The 25,231-nt window shown below is 37.5% G+C and overlaps 1 protein-coding gene across 5 annotated transcripts in view; it reads right to left on the bottom strand.

The window, feature by feature from the left end:
- Nucleotides 1–25,231, bottom strand: part of il1rapl1a (interleukin 1 receptor accessory protein-like 1a) — a 188,448-nt gene that overhangs the window by 49,673 nt on the left and 113,544 nt on the right. For all 5 annotated transcript variants that reach the window (XM_055031848.1, XM_055031851.1, XM_055031849.1 and 2 more), the window contains exon 6: nucleotides 10,645–10,719. In XM_055031848.1, coding sequence (XP_054887823.1) covers nucleotides 10,645–10,719 — 75 coding nt within the window. The remainder of the gene's footprint in view (nucleotides 1–10,644; nucleotides 10,720–25,231) is intronic.

Genomic DNA, 25,231 nt, shown 5'->3' with positions numbered 1-25,231 from the left:
TTAAAATAACATTTACTACATTATGTAAGGCATTAAATTATATGTTTCTGATGAAGGAGTAACATTATATAATAATGTAAAGCTCAAAAAAATTATTTTGGCTATATGTAAGGTAAATAAATATGATAAACTGTTTGGCGAATTCTTTATTTTTAAGCTATAAATGTCAAAATTAGCAGGAATAAACACTTGAGAAAGACTGTGCTGTGTGTAGTAACATAGCATGTAAGTGTCAGGTTTTAAACTCAACAAGTGTTATCAAATAACTTCAATATTGGGTTCAATCACATTTTCAACAACACTGTTTTATCAATATTTTAATTCTTTCATCATTATTCCACTTCTGTAGACTCTTAAGCATTTTCTTTATAAAAAACCATCTAGAGACAAGTGTTGCAAATTAGCCCACGCTATAAGCACCATAACAAAATAATAGGATTGCTGCTTTGCTCAGTTTGTCTTTTGAGTGCCTGCAGCAGTGTTTATTAAGCTATATAAAAAAAGAAATTGCTGAAATCATTGATGGTGCCACTTTTCAAAGAAAGATAAAGCAGAACCACAGCTATCAAACTTTTGCATTTTCAAGTATTGTATTTTCCCATATTAACTCCTTAACCCTCTGCATACAGTGGAAAAACGTCACTCATGTGAATGGATTAATAGGCAATTCATGTTCTGGAAGACGCATGTATGGCCCTACTCTGAAGGTTTAAATGAAATCAGCAAAGATTTTCAAGTTTTGAACCAAACAGTTTATGCTCTGTGTATGCAGTGATTTTCTTGCCAAGCTGGAAAATGCTTTTACCTTAAAAGCTGCACATTATAATACATGGCAGAATACAAATCTTTTCAGTCTCAGCAATCTCACAGATTATAATGCACTTATTTCTCTGTCTTGTACACCAACTCTTGGCTGCTTCTTCTTAACAGAGTCAGATTCACTGTCAGTGGCGAATGTTGGACATCATGTCTACATAAGGATTGAGCCCCAAAGAACAGAAGACACCAAGACTTTCTAACTTTTTAAAGAGTCAGTGAATAATCATGAGTGTGATGGTAATAAATCAATTATATATTTTTGTATCCAAATTTTATTTTGCTAGTTTTGTATTGTGTCTTGGCATTATATTTGTTGTGAATATACACTATATAAATAAACAAAATGTAATAAAATTGTTAAAAAAAAAGAAGAAAAAAAAGTCAGTTCAATGTGGTTTGACGTCCTCATTTTCATAAAAACTATTGCATTGACATGTTTTCCTGATTTTGCGCATCTCTAGATGTTCTCTTCGTGTTCCAAAATATTTTTTACAATTCAGTGGAATATTATTCCGTAGTAGTTATTCCATGTAGGAATAACTACAATGAAAATGTATTGCATGCTGTATTTATTTTGGGACTCTGGTCTTGTTTACAATATTAAGCGCATTAATGATAATACTTGACCTGCATATTTGCATAAATTCTTGGACCCATATCTGCCAGCCAGAGCGTTCGGCCACAAAATCCTGTTGCACTTTGTTTCATTTAGGGACAAAAATAAAGGTGAAAGAAGTTTTTTTGTTGTTGGCACTCAGTCTGTTGAACTGTTGCTTTCGTCAGAGCTGCACAACCTGTTCACCTTTTTAAGCTTCTCTGAAGTATGTTTTAGGAGAACTTGGGCAGAATATATATGTTTTAATTGCACCAACGTGTCAAAATCATTCATTTTTAATAACTTTTGTCTGTTAAATTTAAATTATGTTATTGTATTTTATATTCTGCCTCTACATCCAACATAGATTTTATGCTTTATGTTATTCATTGGTAAACTTTCATTTTGAATGGGCTTTGCAAAGATGTTTTAACTTTTACTAAACTCTTTTTTAAAATAAACATTTCCAGCAAATTTTTTGATATTAAAATTTTAATGATTAGATTTTTACATATGGTTAATACTGACAACTAAACTGTATTAAACCCAACAGAGTTTCATTCACCAAATATGTTATTTTCTCAGCTCTTTTGTTTACTGTAAGTAATTTCATTACACCGGTACTCTCAGGGCATCGTGTTTGGCTTTATAGCATGCTACATTATGTGCTGCTGCTCCTGTCTCTGCCGCTGTATTTCCTCTCATCTCTTTGCCTCCTTCCCTCTCTTTTATTTTTTTCCCATTAGGCATGTGTACCAGCTGTAAGTTCATTCATCATTCTGCAGACTCCTGCCCTCAGCTCCAGACTCCGTGATTAATGACGACTGCTCACAGACTTAAACATTTAGCTTTGTTTCGCTGACACACTACTTACCATGTTGGTCACCATTGGTTACTTAAAGCTGGCTTACCGTGCGACTGCAGAAGCACAGTGACGTATCAGTGGAGTGACCTTTAAAGGCTCTGTGTGTGTGAATTTTATCACCGTACGAGAATATAAATGTGTCATTCATCATAAAAAAAATTTGCATACAACCAATAAGCCTGTCTTGTGGCCTTTTTCTCCATTTATTAATGCACACACATTTATTCACTGTACTTTTAAACAATTTAAAAACATTTTCTCAGTATTGTCTTGTTGCTACAGAGTTTTCCAAATATATTTAGAAACTTTAATCTTTTTCAGATTTGTAGTTTTACAACCACAAACTTCAGTGTATTTTAAAGGGGTGGTATAAGGTACTTTCCAGCCAGATAAAAGAAACTTGCCCTCACAATAAGACGGCTTGAAATTGACCTCTGTCTCTTGAAAAGGTTCCTACTTTTTGGGACACTTGGCCTCCAAGCACATCATCGCAACAATGCTGCTCAATAAGCCATTCACAAGTGTAAATGTTGGACTGTGGAACAGTTTACATTATAAGGTTGGTTCCACCAGGCGTTTGCTAATTGCTGCTGGTAGTCTGAAGAAGCTGAATGGCTGGAGAGGCGTTCGGTGAGGTGGAAGCAAAAAAACCCCATCTAGTTTTCCTTCAGTTTCACAACTGTAATAATGTTACTCCATCACTTAAAGTGCCAATACAACTTTCAACTCTGTAGTTGTAATGTGACAAAATTTGCGGGTTCAATGTATGTGTGTATAATTTACAGTGCCTATAACCACTGCATTTGGATGAATGTTGTTGTTTCAGTGAAACAATTTTACTGTCAATTAAAAACATAAAAAAATTACTTTCTTCATGGAAGATAAACAGAATTTCTAAATTAACATAACGTGGTCCAAACTACCCACAATACTGATGATTAAATCATGAAAGCATTAAGTAAACTATTTTCATAAAATGTAAAGTACATTATACTGGAAACAGACATTATATAATTAGGTTTTCAACTTCACAGAAATTCAGTGAGGAATATAATTCAAACCTTCGGAAATATACTCACACTGTGATTCATCTTTGAGCTGACTAAAAAGATGTGACATGTACAGATGTGAAAGGCAGCGAAAGGAACCGGAAAACTGCGTGTGTGTGCACAAGTGTGTGTGTGTGTCAGATACTGACTGACAGACAGACAGAAGGAGACAGAGTAATTTTTAATGAAGAGCTCTGCGTTGACCTTTAGTAACTCTCTAGAGCAAAGTCAATTTCGCTTTCATCCTTCCCTGTGGAAAGGTGGCGTATCTGTTGTCACAGCTAGGTGTCGGAGCTTGAGATTGTCCTTGCTATTGTATAGATCTGTCGAATCCTCAAATCTCCAAGCACACATGCAGAGGTCAGGAGGTGATGTGCCGAAGAGAGACGAGAGGCAAGGGATAAAAGAAGGATGTAGGGGCAGAAGGAGGAAAAAGGAATACACAAACAGATAAGAGGCCAGGCATAAAGGAGGAGCACACAGGTGTTGCATGGTGCCTGTTAGCCGTCTCACATAGTTAATAACTGTGGCCTACCTGCAGATAAAGGCACCAATTATACAGAATATTTCAGTAATTGGATGAATAATCAACTGAATATACTGTCTGGCTATCGAAAGCCCTGCATTATTGCTGTTCCGCTTTGCAACATTGAGGTCGCAGTGTGACAGAAGTCACTGTAATCAGAGATTATAAACATGATTTACATGTAAATCAAGCAGAAGGGCAGAGGCCATAGTGTCACGGCCTCTGCCTAAACAAGAACAATATTTCTCCCATGCAAACAGCCCCAGTGATGGCTGATCAGAGTCGCTAAGCTCTGCCACCATCTGAACCAAGACAGAGAAAAAGGTACAACTGTGGAACGACATCGTGAACTAGAGCTGCTTAGCAGCAATTTCAGATCAAGTTATAAAATCTCCAAACAAAAGTTGGATGGCTGAACGTATTGAGCAATTGAAATGTTAAGAAATATTTCAACTGCTGTCCACAATATTGTCTCCCCCAGTTTGACCTTACGTTGATGGCTGAGGTTGAACTTTGCCATTTGAGCCTCCATCTGTCTGTCTGTGGAAAACAGGCAGAAAGAAGGCTGACACAGTGCTGTGATAAAATATTTATCCCAAAATAGGTTTCTTCTGTTTTGATGGCACACTTAAATGTTTTAAATCACCATGCAAATTTTATTCTTCAAGATAACCTGAGATAAAATGTTTGATAACCTCAACTGGTGTTTTTACATCACTGTGGAAGATTTTGTACCTGTGAATTATCATCTATTGTTGTAAATTTATAAAAAATAATTTTGATTTATCTTATGATGAAGTCCAATTACTGATGCTTGTCTCATTTTTCTTAAGAATCAGAGAGCAGACACTGATGCAACAGCCATGTGCTCCATTCACTAAATAAAGAGATCAAGGCTGACTCTGCACATGGGTTATAGCAAGAAATAAGGTTACAGTTTGGATGAAAAATAAATAAAAACATAATTAGCATCAACGCTGTGCGCTTAAGCACATATTCTTTCAATGTTGTTACGTCATCTAAACCACTTTTCCGCAGTCTTCACATTATACTCGGTGCTTTCTGTGTGCTTGCTCCAACAATGTACTGCACCAACAAATGAGCTTGCATTTTACCGTAATAGCCAACACTGTGTGTTTGTGGTAAGGCTTAAACTGTTGACCCTATCAGTAGATTGAAATGTGTAATGCTTATCACAGTGATCAACATAAATTTAACAGCGTGCGTAATACCTCTTTATGCTAATGCAGATCTACTGGAAGGCAATCCTCCAGGCGGATGGTGTAATATAAACCATTACAGATCCTTGGAGCCTGCAATTGTTTGCTTGAGCAGGACAGGAGGAAAATAAATGGGCCCAGAGAGGGATGTCTGTCATGCAAGCTGAGACAATTATCTACATTACAGGTATTTGTGCCGGCCTCAGATCAGACAGTTCATGCAGTGGCTGAATCAAAATAGCTGACTTCAGTAAAGAAATACATTAAGTCATAAAAAAAATTAAAACGGAAAAACAATGAAAACATCAAATATGGCTGACCTGAGAAAATATTCATACCCAATAAACCTCCACATTTTGTCACATTGGACCAACATAAAATAGTATGTAAAATAAAATGTTTTTTTTTTTTTTTACAAATAATAACCTAACAGTCCCACAAGTAGGTTATGGTATAAAACAATTTTGAGCATTAAACATAACACTGTTTTTTAAGCCCTAAGCAAAAATGAGGATGTTTTAAATCAAAGAAGTTTCATAAATCATGTTTATTTTACATCAACCACAATTGCATACTACATAAAAGTGTTAGTCTATCTCTCTAGTATTACATCCCAGTAAAATGTACAGTTGTTTATCATAGTATAAAATATGGAAATATTCAAGGTGTATTAATAGTTTTGCATGAGTGTGTTAGCTTTAAAACCATAAGCAGTACTTTGATCACAACCTTTACCTTACAACCAATTAATGAAGTTCCAGTGCATAACACGTGCGGTCTCCTCAGTTGGAGAAGAGGATGAAGAGGCACATAATCTGATCTTAAATAAAATACTTTCTAAACGGGTCTGCCTTCTACATATACATGCACCACTGAGTGTATGTATTCACTTAAACGTGAGAAAGTTTTGTACAGTTTAGGTTGGAAGCAAAAAAAAAAGTGTCTGTTTAGTCCTGCTTGCTGAAATAATGGATTTTAATTCATTTCCAGAAGAGTGCACCCATCTGGTGGCTTTGGGGGACAGTAAAATCCACTATCAGTTACAATTATTCCAAAGGAGAGCAATGTGCTCCAAGCGTGAGTGTGACCCTTCCACCCCGACTAGTGCAGGGCTGTGCAAATATCTGCTCGGGTGATTAAGAGGGAGAGCTGGCGAGATGCTCAGAGTGGTGTGCTGCGTAAGCATGAGCCGAATCCCTCAAGCACGCTTACTGCACTGGTGCGTCTATGACAAATCATCCTGGGGGAATCAACACCAAACCAGTGACTCGATTTGCGTGCGATTCTGTTTTGAATTTGTTGCTGGAGTGTCTATAGTATTCCACTTAGTGTAAGGGTGTGTATTTTGAGGGATTCCATCATATCTTCCACCTAGAGGTAGACTTCAACAGCTCATCACTTGGGGACAGTCAAAAAAAAAATCTATAATGATAAAATTATGTTTTCTGGTCAAACTTCAGCCGACTTGCACAAAGGCAACCCCGTTTCTTGCAGAAACTAGACAAAAATGTCAGCATGCCCTACAAAAAATACCTGTTTGTGATAAAAGCACATAGCAGATGATTCCTGTAGCGCAGACACAGAGCACACACACAATACCTTGTTGGTGGCATTGGGGCTTGTTATGCAAAACAGAGAAAATCTTTTTCTGAGGAAATTTGGCAGGACAAACAACCAAGGAGACGAAGCTTCAGAACAGAAAGGGAAAATCTGACAAAGTCCCTCTTAAAGAAAAGCAAACTCCGACAGCTCAGTCTCTTTCTTTTCTAAAAAGCTCTTTAGTAATACCCTCAAACATCACCCTCCTTGTGGTGCAGCTTTTTCTATTCTACTTTACTCCTATTTTTGTGGTCAAATCTTTGCGCCAACATCTCTGGGCTTTTATCCAGGACACCCCTGCTGAGAGTCTTCTGTGAGAGCTTATGTAACATAAGTGTTAGATTTACATCTGCCTGTGTGCGTGAATGCATGCGTGTGCGATGTGTAACGCCAAGATGGAGGCTGTGTGAGACCTGCACTGTTTGCAAGAGAAGAAGAGATAAAGTGGGTCTGTGTTTCCCGGCACTGTTGCAGATTTATCTCTCTGCTTATGGCCCTGATTTTATTGCCCATCGGTCGGCCTACGCTAGATACCATTTCTCTCTCTCTCTACTTTTCACTAACCATAAGGGACCTGCTTCTTTCTATGCACGTTCCGGCTCCTATAAATCTGCCACCTTGCTCCATAAAGCTGCTCAGGGCATGCCTCAACAAATATTAAGAAAGAGAGAATAAATAAATAACAGCTAAATAAATGAGAAGCTGCTGTTTAGAGGCAGAGTGCATTTCTGCACACAAAATGAAGCCCTACTGTAAAATATTTACTTCGGTCCTGGTGCTTTGGACCCTCTGTGAGGAGTCTGCGGGAGCTCACTGCATAACATCACAGACTTTCTCTTCCACTGTCCCTCATGTCTCTGCTGCTCTGCGTGCTCATCTTTTGTTGTTGTTGTTGTTGTTGTTGATGGGTGTGCCATTCCCTTTTACACCATGTGAACAAATGAAGCTGTTCTGCTTTCAGCGTGAGATCATTCAATGATCAGGCAGTGAACCCAGCTACTCAGGTTCTATTCTGTTCAGAAATGAGTTTGCAAAATTATTCTTATGGAGCGTCTTTGCATTTCAAACTAGAGACAAAAAAAGACAATTAGGCATTGAAAACCTTCCAGAACCTTATCGCCTGTTTTCTAAATTCAATGTCTGGAATTATGGTTTTTTTAATACCACATAGATATAATCTTAACTTATGCCACCTTAACATGTCCAAATACTTTTGTTGTCATTGTTGTCAAATAGCTCAGTCTTCAACCAATCGTAAACCACAAGGCAATTCCCTTTGTATTTTAGGGGAAAAAACTGTTTCTGGGAGCTTCCTCTTAGTTCACTATTCATGGATCCCTTCCCCATGAATAGTGACACTCGCGTTTCAAGAAGTGTCCACTTCATAGCATGCTTCATGCTGGATGGTTCTTGTGTTATACTAGCTAAAGCCAGTTTCCCTCCATTTGAGGGTGACAGCTTGGGTCAATCTTAGATTTATCTTCTAGTTCTTGTCTTGGCTCTTTCAGCCTTAAGGAGATTCTGATCATCTTGCAGTCAGTAGTCCATTCAGCTCCAGCCATGAATTGTTTTACTGATATCTGGGTTCAGTCAACGTCCCTTCATTCTCGACTTTGAACATGATTTAAGATCATTATTTGGCTGTAGACACAAACCACTTTCATTTCTACAGCTGGCGATTTTTGCTTCCAAAGATTACCAGCATTTAATTTAATCTACTCTTCCTTGTAACAGTGAAATGTTTCCATATTAAAAAGCCCACTGCTTGATTGAGTAGGCCTTTTTCGTGAGAGTTAGACAGCTCTGCCTTTCAAAGGATTCTCAAGTCTTTCTCCGACAATTTGTTCTGCTTTAAAAAGTCCAATATCATTAGTCCAGAGGACTCGATAGAAAAAGATTACTTCAGATATTCATTTGATGGCTAAATGTGATGAGGGAGTAATTAGTAATTAAGAATACTTATTTATGTCACCGTTATGGAAATCTCAGAAGCACAGATACTTAAGAAACTCATATAGTCGCAGACAAATAAGGTTATTAATTTGCTCTCTGTTCTTAGCGTAAAGATAAATAACATTTCATTACAAATCAAAAACTGGCTTGTTTCCAAATGAAAACACTGAAATTTGAGAGAAGCAAAGAAAAAGTAAAACAAAAGTGTTTTAGATCAAACACGCATCTGCAAACAATCATATGGAGGTTTATAGTTACAAATGGTTTTTTTTATTCAGTGACAGATTGAATCTTTAAGGTTTGTTGAGCTTTGACCTTGAATTTTTTCAAATAAAAATTCAAAATGTCTTCATGAGAAGTGAGACACTTCAGTCGGATTTCCATTTGCTTTTTTGTCAGGGATTTTTTTTTTTTTTTTAGCAATTTCTGTAGCTTTTGCTAAAATTCTTTTGGTATCAAACGTTTTGATTTTTCCTTTTCATTCCATCAAGTTAGGAAGTTGTATTTGTTTAAATATCAGGATTTTTCCAAAAAGTTTACTTATGAATCATTGTGAAATTCAGTGACCCGACAATATATTTTTGTTCGCTGGGTCTTTATGCATTCTGCTAGTTTTTTCCCCCCCCAAACAAATGGCTAAAGAAACTCACCACGTCTATGAAATGCGTCTAAAAAGTCAGGACTGCATGGGAGTTGGCATGCTCTGGTTTGGCCTAAAAATATTCATCAAGTTCAACCAAACATAAAGTCTGAAACGCTTGGTAAAACTTGTTGACAAGCTCCAGAATGCTGAGATGCTAAAAGCGTGAAAGGTGATCCTTTGAGTTTTGAACAAACTAAATCTTTATAAAACACATTTTTTAATTAAACATTAAAATTATAATTATTAGTGGAAATTTTGACCTGCTGTAACCCAGAAAAGTTTCTACATGCAAGTTGTCTTTGACCTCTACTGCTCTGATTTGAACTGTTTTCTCATTAAAAATAATTCCCAAAAAACACCCCAGTTTCATAAAAGCCCACAGCCATTTACTGCACACTTATGCAGAGTACAGCAAAAACAACCCAAGCAAACAAAAAAAAAAAACACAGTCACGAAGCAAACAATGAGGATTTAAACAATTTTGAGACATTTTCATGGAAAAAGTCGAAACTTTCCCGAATCTCAGTGGAGTAAAGATAGAGACGAATGACACAAATAGCTTAAGGGCCCGCATTGTGCAACCTGTTCATGCATAGGTGTGAGTCGGCTGACATGTGAGGCTGTGCCTGTCAGTTTATCAACAGCAGCAATTTTTCACCCTTGATCAGCCGACCGTGGAGGCATTTCAAATGAACTACCTGCATTCCAGCAGCATCAGATTGAAGACAAAAGGCAGGCTCTATGTGAATTATTGGACCTTCTTTGGGCTTTGTCTTCATACCTCCCCTTTGTGTCACAAACTCTTCCAATCTTTCTCCGATCCTCCAGACCTCTCAGTCTTGTCTGATTGGCTGCACTGTGACAGACACATTAGCCATTCACAGCGTGGCAAGCGCCATGTGGACAGAGGACTGTGCCCAGAAATCAAGCAATATGCTGTCACAGGAGAAAAAAAAGCAAAAAAAAAAAAAAAAAGCAACAAACAAACCACTCTCGTATACTTGCTCTTGCATGCATGCCCACATGGTAGTCCCATTGTGACCTCACGTCAAAAAAGACAAACAACGGCGACAGAAAGCGGCCGCCTTGCAATGTGCCAAGCCAGAGTACGGAACCTCGGTACCATATGGGCTCTTCATTGTTGACAAAACAGCCTTAGGGATAATAGCACCCACAATTAGCATATACAGAAACCACTTTTTCTTTTTCACCGTCTCCCAAATAAGTGCTATCGCTGATCTGCGTGTATTGCCCAGAGGTGTGGGGAAGACAATTTGTAAAGTTATCAATTTTCTTCAATTTGGGGAACAACTCAGAAGACAGTGACAACAGCATGTAAAAAAGAAGAAAAATAAAACATGTAAGACGGTCTTACCGAGTTGTGTCTCCATGTTGGTCGTCTTATTTTCTGCCGGAAACAGGATCTTCGGTGGGTCGACGGTTATTGGAGCTGAAAAATAAAACGGACACAAATTGAGGCATGCGAAAAAAAACAAAACAAACACACATTTGTATTTCAAAACATAACTGCTGCATCTTTATTGCAACAGTTCGAGCTTCTGCAGATATAATGGTTCATTCACCTGACCTACTTGTAATTAATGCATCATCACTTTACTAAAAACATGACACCGTTTCTTCTGCCTAAGTGTTATGTACGTGAAGAGCCCTTGTAGAGTGTAAGAGTGTGCCTCGGAGAGAGGGAGCAGCTGATGCTCTAATGATGCTAATCATCCATACGGTGGATGTCAGACCTGCTGCTTAAGTCTCTACTCTGGGGAATGCAGGAGCATGCTGCAGTTTTATGGTCTGTACAGAGGTGGCGGCACTCCTTGGAGTTAAAAAGGTTTAAACATTGTATTCTGCAGCCATAAATTGGCTGCAGAAAAGGGGAGGCCATGATTTTACTCTAGATAATTAGGATTAATATCAGGTATCAGGAAGTTGTATGATTGTGAATCTTTCTGAATATTGTGATCCAGATGTCAATTAGAATCAGTATTTTGAGTTTTCATTACAACATCTCATTATTCACCATCAGCTTCAGCATCTTAGCCACTGAAATCTATTTTACCTGTAAGCATCAATTACTGTGGAACATCTTGAAGTGGTTTTGTAGCACTTTGAGTAGTTATGTAAGAAACAACATTTATTCTCAGTATCATTATTTTCAAGAGCAGTGAGTCCATGCAACTCATTAAATATAAAATTGGCAAACAGAGTGGCACTTAAAATGCAACACCCTACCAAATACTGGATACAAGTTCTTTGCAATTGCAATACTGCACAAACAAATACATGTTTTAATGACTACAATATCGTGCAGAGTGCAGCTTTATTCATGTAGGTACACAGTTTGTCACTTAAAAGCACAAAAACAGTAAGTCACAGTTTTGGAACAGAGTTGCACCATTTTCCATTTGATAGCTAATTACCAACACCAAGATTCAATGTCTACAAGTCAGGAACACTTTCACTTTCATGTAGGTAAACTATCTTGCCCAAGCTGCACCTTAAATTCAGTTCAATCAGTCTACTCTCTAGCTGGTGAAGTAACTGAAGCAAGACTAACTGTATGACAATGTTATTATTTCTTATAAACAAGAAAAGCAATGGTATTTCAACATAAGGCCACTGTGTGGACCAGTGGCACACAGGCAAGTTGGACATTTTTGAAGTGTGGCCTCCAACGACCACCATATTGACCTACCACTCCCGAAAAGTCACTTAAATTTGATCAGGCATATTTTTAATAACAAATGTAGCAACTTCAAAAACTAAAAAGAAAAAAACATCCATTTGACTTTCTGTATTTCTGCAAAACAAACTACTCTATACCAAAGAAGTTAAATCTTTATCAATAGGAAAGCTCTTGTCTTAGCACTTCCCAATAACATACTTCACCACAACCAGAGATGATTTTCTGAAAACCGTTTTAGCTCCTTATCAGTTCGATCAGATGTCACACCTGCTAGTACGTAAATAGTGACTGAAGCTCAGTGATATCTGTGAGAGGGGCGGTCACGGGTGTTTAGTCACAACTGTTTGCACCATTAATAGGTGATCAGCACAAATTACACTAGATACGGAGGCAATTTTAATTACATATCAAACTGTTATACATAATTACACAATGGGTGATCCTATAGCTAATTATGAACCAGGCATACAAATGAGTGCAGTCTGTGTATGGAACACAAGCGGGGAAGCAGACGTGGTAAAGAGATGGACGATAGGTCGCAACAAAGATTAACGTGCTAATCACGTAAAGAAAGTAAAGTCAAAATTCTTATAAAGATGACATTAACAAGCTGCAAAAGCATAACCCACATTCCCTTGTCCTACTTTTGGCATACTGTGGTTACTTTAGAAAATCTCAACTCAATCATCACTCTTTTATAAGGAATACATCAATTATCATGGCTCGGGAGAGACCACCATTTAAACAGTGACAGACTCAAAGGTGCTCTCAACCAAAAGACTCTGCTGACATTGATAAGCACTCACTGACTATAAATGCAATTAAATATGCAAATATATCTAGGAAACTGTAATAAAATGGTTTTGTGCCTCACAAGAAAATAACGGGAACCTCATGCGTCTTGTATTCAGACTGGATTATGTTTGTAAGGTAGAACTTAACCCTGAACGTAATCGTGCATGTTTAACAAGTAAATTTAAGTAAATAAAACATTAAATCAGCAGGAGCTTTAGAAAACTTTCTGCTACTCAGAAAATGTTTTTGTATTCCAATTTATTCCTACAGAAAACCCAACCTCATTTGACATTTCTGTGGGTAAAATGTGGGAATTATTTAAGCTTCACTATTCCGATGGAGTCCTGAATTTGTATCTTTGAGGGATCTGATTGACTCATTTGGAATATCTAGGCTCATTAAGCTTTTAGATCACTTTAAACATCACGGTAAAGCACAGATTTTTAGCAGCCTAGGGGCAGAGGATTCTGAAAAAATAATAAACTATTCAGTTTAAATAAACTATTCAGCTACATAATAAAAATCCTTCAAAACACAACACTTAGAGACACATAAGAGCTAAAAACAGACAAACTAGAATCACAGAACCAGAGCTTTCTTGCCTGTGTTATTTTCCTGTGTAAACCATATAACATACATAATCATATTTTTATTTCCTAAACACAGATTATTGTTTTTTCGTTTTTTTCTCCAAAAACGTATTCCCTGTTCATATTATGCTATTTTCACTGGTAAAAATACATGTCATATAAGTAAATTTTCCAAATATAATTTGATTTATGATTTGATTTCTTTCATTTTTCTATAAAAGCACTTGTCAATATCCTATTTTTCTGCCTATAAAAGCTGGAACATTTTTTAGAGGTAGTTTTACCACATTAAATTGATAGTTTTCCTCACTGCAGCATGGCACAGGCACATGGCACTGTCATACATTTTCATAACTCCATTCATATTAAACAATCCATATGTGACCAGAATACAAACCCAGTTACACAAATTTTAAATAACTGCTTTTATGCTTCAGTTCCTAAAAGATCTCAGCTAATTTCCAAATTCTGCATCTAAGAGTTTAAGAAACTTGTGTACGACCAATTAAAGAAATACTTTGAATTAAAAGTATTTCAACTGTGTGAAACATGTCAGTTCTGTACGTCCTTCCAGAGGTTTTTGTTCATCACCTTGTTTGCCTCTATGAAGGTTTATTCTGTTGGGCTTACTGTGTACTGCTGAACGTGTAAATTATATAATGAATGTGTTTCTTAGGGCTCTGTATTTGGATTTCCTTGTAGCAGAAATTTGGGGTCTGCTCCAGTTTGATGTGGTGATAAATAATAATCAAAAAGCAGATCTGTCATAATCTGAAGACAGCGTCTTCTGATCACACACTTTCATTGCACTCAGCATAGCTTGCAATAAGGCACAACAGGATCTTATGTCGTCCAGTTAAATTCAACTGAAACATTTTAAGTATATTTCAATCACAAATGTTTCTTTTCTTATTTGATCAATTGTGCGGTTTTCCATTTATGTTGTTTTCAGTTGGAAGCCATGTAATGAACACAGTCTGATTTGATACATTATCTTTTATATCTGTTTAAAGGAGGCCCATTTTCAAATTGATGTTCTGCGTCTCATAAAGATTTACTCTTAAATTAACGTATGATAATAATTCAACAGACTTTAAGGGCTTATGTTTGTGCTAAAAAAAAGTCAAATCCAGTGGGTAAATATGATGAAATGATCCCGCAGTTTCATTGCACTTAAGTAGGTTTTAAGTGAGATTAAAGAGCAGCTGGTGTGTGCTCTGTATGTTTGTGCAAACTGGACTACATGTTGGATATATGAACAGAGCGTGGGACTGTGTGGGCGTACGCTTTGTGATCAGTCATCCAGAATCCCAATTCTGCTTGGTGGCAAAGCTCAGTGGACTTTCCAGAAGGATTATTCCGGGTGACCGACTGTAGGCAAACATCAAATTAATGAATTAAGGATAGAGCTAAGACACTTAGATCACTGGGGTTTTTCTGTCACTGCTCTCATTTGCGGGGCTGCTGTCTGGGATTTGCATTAAAGATGTAGAAAATTGGCTATAAAGGTGAAAGTGAGAAGAAATAGAATGAAAAAAACTACTCTAGCAGACACATCAACACAGACATAAAGCATTTAGACTGACCACAGATTTTAAAAGAAATACCCACGAAAGGGAGTTAAGCTTGAGAAAGAAAGAAAAAAAAAGGTGAAAAGAGACGTGAGCAAATATAAAGTCCTTGTATGTCCCTAAAGACGACTTCTCCTCTATGGCTGATAGACTCCTGTACTATACTGAAGGAGATCTCCATATATTAAGAGTGACCTTCCTTTGTTTTATAGTCACCTTTCAGCCAGTTTCATTTTAAACCTGATGGCGCAATAACCTCCCTGTATGATTTTCTTATAAAGTCACCTTATTGCATAGAGAATTTGGTTGCAGACCATACTATTTCCCGCATGAAAGCAGCTGAGCAGTGAATTTGTTGGTGTCATCTGTGGGAAGATAATAACAGCACTTATATTCATTCTTAACCACATCACACAGCATCACAGTTCAGCTCTGTTGCTCTCTCACAAAGCCATGGAAGAGCCAAAACATTTCAACACATAAAAGGAGAGTGAAATTCACTCCCCAGAACAGCTTTGACAAGTTTTTGCATCAATATCAGAAAAAAACATGTCTATTGTCACAAAAAAGAGAGAAAAACTACCCACTTTTGAGCCAAACGGTCATTTAAGGTTTTATTATCGCTCTCAGATTGTCTAAAGATGAAATATGTCGATAATCAAGCTGCTCAAAGTCGAGTTCCAGCTGTGGGACTTTAATAATACACACTGTTGTGAAATAAGAATAAAAAGAAAATTAAATGTCTGCCTGTCAGCTCACTGCTCATTATGAGACTACGCTAACAAACGACTGGAAGCTACATTCAAGAATTCATTACCTAATAAGTACGACAGGGAGAGCAATTAAAAATATATCTGTTGATGGATGAAAGTGACAGAAAAGCCAGAAGATAAAAGACCAATGAGAAGTGACAAAGACAGGAGGGCTGGGGAAATGTATGATTGATTACAGAGTTACTGTTATCTACTGTCTTCTCAGTATGTGAGTGTGTGTGCATCTATTTGTGCACACACACACACGCACACATGTACTTTTGTGCGCCACAGTTTCTTGGGTTGAGTCATGCATCTAAAATCTGCTTGTAAAACTCAACTGGAGTTTAAATGTTGACTCTAAGCATTGGAGTTAGGAAGGAAACAACAATCATCATGTAACATATGAAAAGAAAAGCTCCTTTATGTGCAGCCATACAATCAGTGCCACCGGGCCCTCTGACCACCACCAGCAGGCAATGTGGGTAAGGTGTCTTACAAAAGGACAACAGAGGCAGATGGAGCAGATCATGAGTAGAACTAGGAATGGTGGTATTTTAATAATATTCCAATTTATAGAATATGACTGCAGGTTTTATGCTATAGTCATAAAAAAGGGGAATAGTCATTCTTTCCTTCTTCTATTTATTATTTTAATCACTTTTTTGATGCATGTTGGGGATATTAATTGTTGCACACCTCAAGTGTATTCAGAAAAGTCTAGACTGAGCACAGACGCTCACAAGACGTTCCTGGAGATCTGCAAAGTTTGTGCAATGATAACTAAAATGACTAATAACAGTATCTTTTCAGTCAAACTGCAGAGTAGACTCTGAGGCACTAATTCACCATCATAGACTTTGTAATATTGACCCAACCAGACATTTGGATGTTAAAATGATAAACAGGAATCACTCTGCTGCTTGCGCTCTTACCCTCTGTCTATACTTAAATAAAATAAAATAAAATCTTAAAACATGAACTTACTTGGCTTGTTCACTCAATGAATGACTATAAATATTTTCAATGCTACACAAGACAATCAACCTAAAAGTAGTGCAAAGCAGCAACCTCATTCAGTCAGATTTTCAAACTTCAAAAATAATTACATTTTTTAAATAATGATGACGCACCTTGTATTCAGACTAAGCAGTTCAATCAATAAGCATCGTAAGGTGAGCATTGTCTTTAAAATAAATGAGCATAAAATATGTCGTTCATCTGCAGAATAGTTAACAGTAGACAAGGAAACAAAACAGAAAAAAATAAAAGATTCAGGGGAAATCTCCACAGAATTTAATGGACTCTATTTGTGCGTCATAGTTGAGCAGATAAATGAAAGCATTACAAACTCACTTGCATATTAGCACATAAGACTGTGTTGAAGCACTAATTTGAAATAGATGAAACACACAAACATTTTTTTTCTCTTTTCATGTGGCAATAATGAACTGAAATCTAGAGCTTCAAAAGTGAGAAAATAAACTCAAACATTAAATAGATAGTGTGCATACAACTTGCTGTTTTTCTGATCTTATTCGCCTGCTCAGCCAAATACAAAGCTACTTCACAGCACACATGCAAAATACTTCAATCATCATTTCTTTTGGTCTATACTGCTGGGTGTGTGTGACATATAATGCAGCACTCAGATGTGGTACAGTTAATACATGCTTCATGCCAAGTAATTTACCTTCAGAGCAAAGATCAAGAGTACAGAAATAGACTTTAAATTGTTTTTAGGAGCTTTGAATGCAGAGTGTTTACACTACAATAACATCAAATATAAACAATCCACTTTTCTGAATTCAGGAGGGAATTCTTTGCTACAAGGCTTGTGAGAGTTGAGCTCAAAAGAAAGAACACATCACAATGTTATGGAAGAAAGATTGTGAAACCACATATGTAAAACACAAATAAAGGTGGGAGAGAAATAACTAGCAAGGCAGGATTATGTCCATAGAGGATTTCGTAAGAGTAGATATCGGACGTAGAACTATGAACTTAAAAAATGTCTAAATAACGACAGAGCTTATTGTGAATGAGTCATCAGATTCCATTCAGGTGTTTCTTTGCATATTTAAAGTGCAACTAGACCCAAAATCAATATTTTTTGTGTGTGTTGATAAACTAAACATGTTATTTAGGGCTCTATTTCTATGATTCTGTGCAAATTTGCTTAGTTCAGCCAAAGTTTGCCCAAAACTGCCTCAGTGCATTAATTCACCATCAGACTTTGTAATTCTTTTTTATGTCGAACGGTGGAGACTGAAGTTGAATTCTTCTATCGTTTACAACAATACAGCTTTACATCGCAGCTCAGTTTGGGTATAAAAGCTTCTCTCTCAGGCACATGGCCCCACCTGGAGACAAGTCAGGAGTGGGAATGTAGCAGTGGCAAATAATTACTTTGCACATGTGATTTATTTTAAATGTGGTGAGTTGAGCAGGCCTTCTCTGCTCTGACTGCGGGTGGTGGCATGCTGCAGGATGAATGCGTGTCGTAAGACTGCTGTGGTTAGGATGCAGAAGGGGCAGACACAAATTTACCTTTTGTCAAATTCATATAGATTTAACCCCTTAAATGTCTGATTTAGTCAAGATGATGGACTGTAGTTTCTCCTGCAATAAATAAAATCTGCTAGTCTTTGTGTTTATGTCTTTACAGAAGTGGAAAGGTGGCAAACACAATCCCAGAGTGCACTGCAGTGCGACGACTGTGGGTATTCCTTGCTGTCAAATTTCTGTAACTCCCTCCATGTTTTCAACATCACAGAAACCATTTGGGAGTAACTGGCACAAAGAAAAAGAAACAGATCACCACAAAAAGTGTAGAGATGGATTTAATATCACTTCACCGCTTGCACCTTGCAATCAAAGTCTGTCTAGACGATGAGTTCAACTCAGTTTTTGATGAAATATGAACACACATGGTGTGAAGTGTGTTTGGCATCCTTTTTCAGGTAAACCTCTAACTTGATCATTTTCACTGTATTTTCTTTTTGGTCTCTATGAGAAAATGTTTTCTTCTCGCACTGTCATCTTTTCCTCATCTTTGGCCCTGGCACTTTCACTTTTACATCTCAGTAAGCTTGGCCTTTCTCAGCTTCACTTTACCTCCATTGAACCCAGCCTGTGCCCTCAGCCCTCCTTGGCAGCATGGACAATGCAGTCTGTGTAGCTGTCTGGTGCATCTGGGAAAATAAGCCTTGAACTTTAATGTTTTATAATGGTTAGAGATTACGCTACAGTGTTCTTCCATCACGGCACAGCTTACAGACAGAGCTCTCGGATTCAATAATACAGGTCAGTGCTCTCGTACGACTGCCAGACTGTAACCTTAGTGCAAACCTGAGTATAACACATGCTTCCCAAACACACAAACATTTGCACATCCCAGAGATCCACAAATACACTGCAGAGAAACACGTGTTGTCTTTCAGGCCAGCATGCCACACACCCAGGCAGTGAAAAACACCTTCCTGTTAGCCTCAGATAACAAAACCCAGTGGGGTAGCAGTCAGAAAGGAGACATTTCTACTAAATAAAAGACCAAAATGTTAAATTGATCCCCACATGGAGTTTATGCAGATAAGCAGAGCAAAAAACAACGGAAATGTGACTCAGAAATGAAAGGAAAAAAACCCAAAAAACAAAAACAAAAAAAAACCCCCAGAAAAAAACAACTGACCACCAAAGCGTCCAGTAGCTACTCTTACAGCGGATTAGCTCGTAATCAGCTCTGATCTCAATGGGTGATTCAGAGGAAAGCCCTAGTGACCTGGTATCCATTCTGTCACTCTGTAGGAGCAGGAGCATAAGGCCAAGCCAGTCAACTGCAGCAGAGAGCCAAGGCAGGTGATACAAACCTGAGGGACAGGATTAACACAGTCCTGGCACATTACAGCCAGCATGGCCTGCGCAAAATCCCTCTGGAAGGTTACATTTATTTGTCCTTTTTTTCTCTCCTTTGTTGCTATTCTGCCCACCAGCCTCAGGTCTGTCCAGGTGTGTAAACACAGTGGCAGTGCCAGTGGGCTACCTGAATATGAGGCAGAGCTTTCCATGAAGCAGCAGAGGAACAGACACTCAGGCTGCGGGGTCACCTCACCACCATCTGCTCCATCGGCTCCCTTTGACTCGTCTCCACAACAACCTCGGCAGCTCAACTGCCCAACCTCCTCCCTCAGCTGTATGTATTAACGCTGCAATAAAAAGGTACAAAATGGACTCAGATATGAATAAAATAACCCTGAATTTTACATGAATTGAATTATTGTCTAATGCAATTTCAGTCCTGGAGTAACTGGAATACGAAAAGGAGATTTTCTAAATTGCTCTTCTGGAAAATCAGTGCTGCATGTGCATTTTGTTTTTTCTTTAAGAAACTCCACTGACGCATCTAATTTTTCTATATTTCTGCCCATTTGGCTATTAATGTGTCCATAAAAAACAAAAACATGTTTCATTCAATTTCAGATTTACCATCTACAAATTATCTCTATTCAGTGTCTGTGTTGTTATACAGTAACATCTGAATCTTACCATGTCTGCAACAATGACTTTATTGGGAATCTAGAGCGAGGCAATGTCTTTGTCTCTTTTCTCAGCCCATTTAATAAATAAATAATTTCAAGCAAAACCAAACATAAATTAGGCTTTCATATAGTACTTCACATCTTAGCAGCTGTGCACCAAAAATAACATGACAAAAAAGTGCAAACCAACAATTGAGAAACTACACAGAGGATCAAATATCTGCAGGAAAGTTTGTGTTTATTTTATATTTTTCTGTTTGAAATTATGATTACTGATTGTTTTTACCTAAAATTCCTCTTCCCATGACGTATTTGACTCCACTGCACACTGATTCTTGAGTTTTTTCAATGAACAGCATTTCCCACAGTCCTTTTAAATAGTAGATTTAAAGTTGAGAGCTCTACAGCCTACATATTTTTATATTTATGCATGCCTGTATTTTAGGTGATTGTTGTAACTCTCGGGAGCGGCTTGGCAAGAAGAAAATCACATCGCTTTGAATGAATGTCGTTAGTTTATTACACTGATGAGTGATTATATTAATTCGGTAATATCTTATCACTTAAAAATAAGTGAGCTGAGTTCATATTTCCAACGTGAGCAATTTGACATAGACAGAATTATAATCAGGCAGAACATATTTCCAATACAGTTTCATGTATTAAATTATATTTCTGTTAATAGGGACAGAGAGCAAAAAAAGTTAGAATTTCAGACACAACACTTTCCTATTTTAAGTCACTTTCGAAGCATGTCTAATTTAAGCTCTAATGCAATAAAATCTTGACTTTATTTAAATATAAAGTCAAAGTGTAAGTATAAATTTCACCTGGATACAATGTTGTGTAATGTTCCCGCAGTCAGTCAGGGTCATTTCAAGCTTTCCAGTTTAAAAACAAAATCCTTAAAGCACATAAAATGTTTTTTTTTTGTTGGTTTTTTTTCTGGTAACCCGTTTCCACAGAAAATTATTTCTTCTGAAAATTAGCGCCGTTCCACTCAAACAGGAAAGGTAGAAAAATAAATAGATGAAGCAGCTGAAAACTTTAGTTGGAGAAAGGAGAAGAGAAGACATTAAACACATACTGAGTTCTGGCATGAGAAGTCCCACTAATGCTACAGCACGTCTGGCCTGTGCCAAATTCTAATTAAAGATTCATTAGTCTTATCTGTGAATATGCCCACAAGATGTTCACATACATGCTCGCTCATAACACTCTAAGTTATAAATACACAGTCACACTTACAAAGACAAATATATACTAAAACATATAATGTGCTCTGGTATTTAAACAGAGTAATTGCGTGCTGTTACACAAACACTCTGAATGGGGAGAAACAATCATTAGGGCGACACTTCTAATGGACTAAGCTGACCTTGAGAGATGTTTCACCTGCTGCCTTAAGTGAAGCTCTTCACGCAACACACGGTGCCAGGTCTGCGAATCACGTGTTTGTTTTCTCCCCCTTATTCAAAAGCCTAACAATGTTCTTCTGTCTCAGCCTTCAAAGACAGATGGAGATCATTAGCTTTTCTCTCCCCTCTCCGTGCTACGATCAGTCAAGTCTAAGCCACCGGTGCTCTTCATCTTGCCTTTCCATTCATCCACCTTCCATGTCTGCCCCTCACTCACCGTCTCTGTCCATCCCGTTCTGCACAGATTTATATCCAGAGGTTTCAAACTCTGCTGAAATCTTACAAGTTTAACAAGTGCTTCATCACTCTTGTCAGAAGTAGTTACAGGAGTCATGACATACACTTCTCCAGACAGCAGGAATTGATGAGAAGCCATTAGACTCTGCTGATCCCACAGTGAATGAGAAGGCCTCCATCAAAGGCTTCACTCTGTGCCGTGACTTTGAACCTCTGAGACTAACCAGATTTTCCACTTCTACAATAATGTTGTCAAGTATTTTTTACATGTGAGTTAAGAGAAAGTGTAATGTTAATTTCTTCTGACCGAAAAGGTTCAGTCTGATCACATTTCCAAAGGTATTGATTCTCTCAATGTCTGTCAATGAATCTTTGTCCTTGTGTATAGAAACAAGAACTACATCATGTCATCGATCTGCATCCAGAGTCTAAATGGTAACCATTTGTTTAAGTTTGAGTTCGTGGGTAGCCGTAATTTCCACCACTTGTATCCTGGAACTGTTTATGGCGGAGTGATGCAATAAATTCTGCATCTTTTTGCATCAGGTCCATCAGAATCTTTTACTTTGCCCGAAAGGTCTATATTACAGTAGATATTAGGCACTGAAAATAATGCCAACCATGATTAATTTGTTTTAGAGGGGTAAAAAATCCAAAGGAGTTAATACTTTGGATTTTATTTATTTTTTGGATGCACTGTATATACCAATGTAATATTTTCTGTTGTAAGCTTGCACATGATTTTTCTTTAATCATCATGTTGCGTTTGCTATACCTTTAAAGTGTGAATTTAAAGATTTTTTTTAATCTTTTTGCTTTGCTCTGACACGAAATAAGAAAACCAAAATCCAACCAAACCACACATAGATTGGGTAAAATTGAAAACCACACCTCCAATAAGCAAATGTTTCTCAACAGCCAAGAGTCCAGACTCTCTGTACAAAACAAAGCATAGAACAGGAGGCAGGTTTTTATCAGGGTAGCTTAGCATCTATGAGGGAAGCAAATTAAATGCAGTTCCTTGACCAAAAAGTGTGGCTTACTTATTTTTCTTTTGGAATGACAGTTCTTTAGGGCTTCAATTTAAGCATGCATGTTTTCTTACCTTTCTCCAGCAACTATATAATCCTTGATCATGCACAGTATCTGCACAATTTATAACTGAAGTAATTTTTCTAATAAGGCTGAGCTGTGAAATTCCAGGGTCTCAAATTGTGATTGACTGCTGGACACAATGAACACGGAGCTCTGTGTGTTGGCTAAATGTCATACTGACTGGTTGCAGCAGTTGCATTGTTTCTACATTTTTTAGATGTAATTTCAGTGTGATGTGTTTTCAGTAACGGTCCTCATTACTGAAAACGCAACAGAACGTAGCTTCCCGTAGCGATAAAAACGGCATCTTGTTCTCACTGGTCAAAAATTTTATTATATAAATTATGCAAATGTCTTTTTCATATATCATCAGGTGCATTCAGACAATGAAGTACACACATCTACAGACCCCACACTTGACTGCATTACTTGAGCAGCTAAAAGTAGAAGAGTTGATTTAGTGCTTTGACCTCCCTGCAGTGGATGAGGTTAAACGAGAGCAGTGCTCGGTTCTCTTTCTTTGCCTTTAAAAACTTGACTTGCTCCCTGGAGGATGCCTAATCCTCTCAGACCACAAATCAAGTGGCAATTTCATCCCTGTAAAAACCTACAGACACACACTTATAGAAAGTAAACATATATAAACTATACAGTGCTGCTCTACTCTCTGAGAAAGATGCGATACGAACCAGAAATGAGAACTGGAGATCATCCCTCTATATGCTGCTGGTTGACTATGTTAAGAGAAACTGTAATATTTAGTTTTGTTTGATTTTTTTTTTTTTAATTTCACATATGGTCTCATGCTCCACAAGTACCATCAGATAAATGGCAGAATCCATCGCAATGATAGAGAATTATCTGAGCTTTGCTTTATTAAAACATTGGTAAACCATGACACTTCCACCTCCAGACTTATCGTAGGCTGTTCACATATTTTTACTCATGACTGCATGTCATTCACATTTGGTGCCACTCTGAATCAGATTTAAACCATTTAATAGGCCTTGAGTCCATGATGCAGGTTTTATATTCAAACCGATTCAAGAATTACAGGAATTCATGCAAACAACTTACTTTCACTGTAACAACTTCATACCTTTGATTTCCTAATAAGTGCTTTAAAGAGATTTTAGGCCCACATTTTCTGAACATTTGTAATAACCACATTTTTTATTTGAGTATGAAATATTCATCAAAAGCCTCATATGAAGACCTTCGGCTCGGATGAAAGGGAATCAGCTGACAGGTACATCGTTCAAATGCGTCTCAAAACGGACAACTGGCACCTTACTTTCACATTCCCTTGGAATGAGGGGACACCAGAGGACGTACTGCTATTATGAATATTTGCATCTCGGATTCAACCACCTGTTCGTTTGAAAGCGAAGTAGCAGAAGGAAACAGAGGCTTTGACAGTAATGACTAATCATGGACCAGTGATACAAAGCGAGTCTCTTCACAGGGAGTGCTTGCTGCAGGTGAGTCACATCCTAAATGCACTTATTAGCAGGAGTGAGGGAGGAGAGTGTGGGAGACAGGGTGAAGAAAGGAGGGGGAGAGAAATTTGTTCCGCACGTTAGCTGGCATGCTTGGGTGCACGACAACAGAAGGCTGGCATAATGAATTTTGGCAAGCAAACTGCTGTTAATGAAATAAAGAACCCCACCCCAACAGAGGTGCGAATGTGTGTGTAACATTTATGTGCAAAAAGACAGAAGAGGGAGAAGACAGAAAAAGTTGAGGTGTCAGGCCAGAGCACTGTTACTGTAGGCAGAAAAAAAACATTCATTATGCTGTTGGCTTTTCTTATTTATTCCAAAGTATTTAAAATGTATATGTTTTAGGGAAATAAGCAATTTTTGTTCATGTGAAAATAATACATTTTGTTTCAAATTCTACTTGTCTACAGTTAAGAAAACTGGTTGGTAGCAACAATGCAAGGCAAAAAGACTGCAGTTAAGGTTACTTCTCCTCGCTAGAGTCTCTGAACTCATGATGACTTGTAGAAACAAGAGCTTAAAATGCCGTCAAATTATAGCTCCAGAAGAGTGAAACACTGTAAACTTAAGGAATAAAGATATAACTCATAAAAGCTGTATCTTTTTTTCAGTGATATTACAGCAACTCTTGAACTAAGCTGCTCTTATACATCTGCTTTCCTGGAAATGAACAATGTGTAGAGAGCATCATATGTATAGAGACTGGATGCCAGAGGGGCAATCAAATAAATGACTCCTCCTCTGGGAAATATGGCCTTAGAAG

This window comes from Poeciliopsis prolifica, unplaced genomic scaffold, assembly GCF_027474105.1.
Source record: "Poeciliopsis prolifica strain line A6 unplaced genomic scaffold, Auburn_PproV2 SCAFFOLD007, whole genome shotgun sequence".
Classification (NCBI taxonomy): Eukaryota; Metazoa; Chordata; class Actinopteri; order Cyprinodontiformes; family Poeciliidae; genus Poeciliopsis; species Poeciliopsis prolifica.
This window is presented reverse-complemented; position numbering and strand designations above follow the sequence as displayed.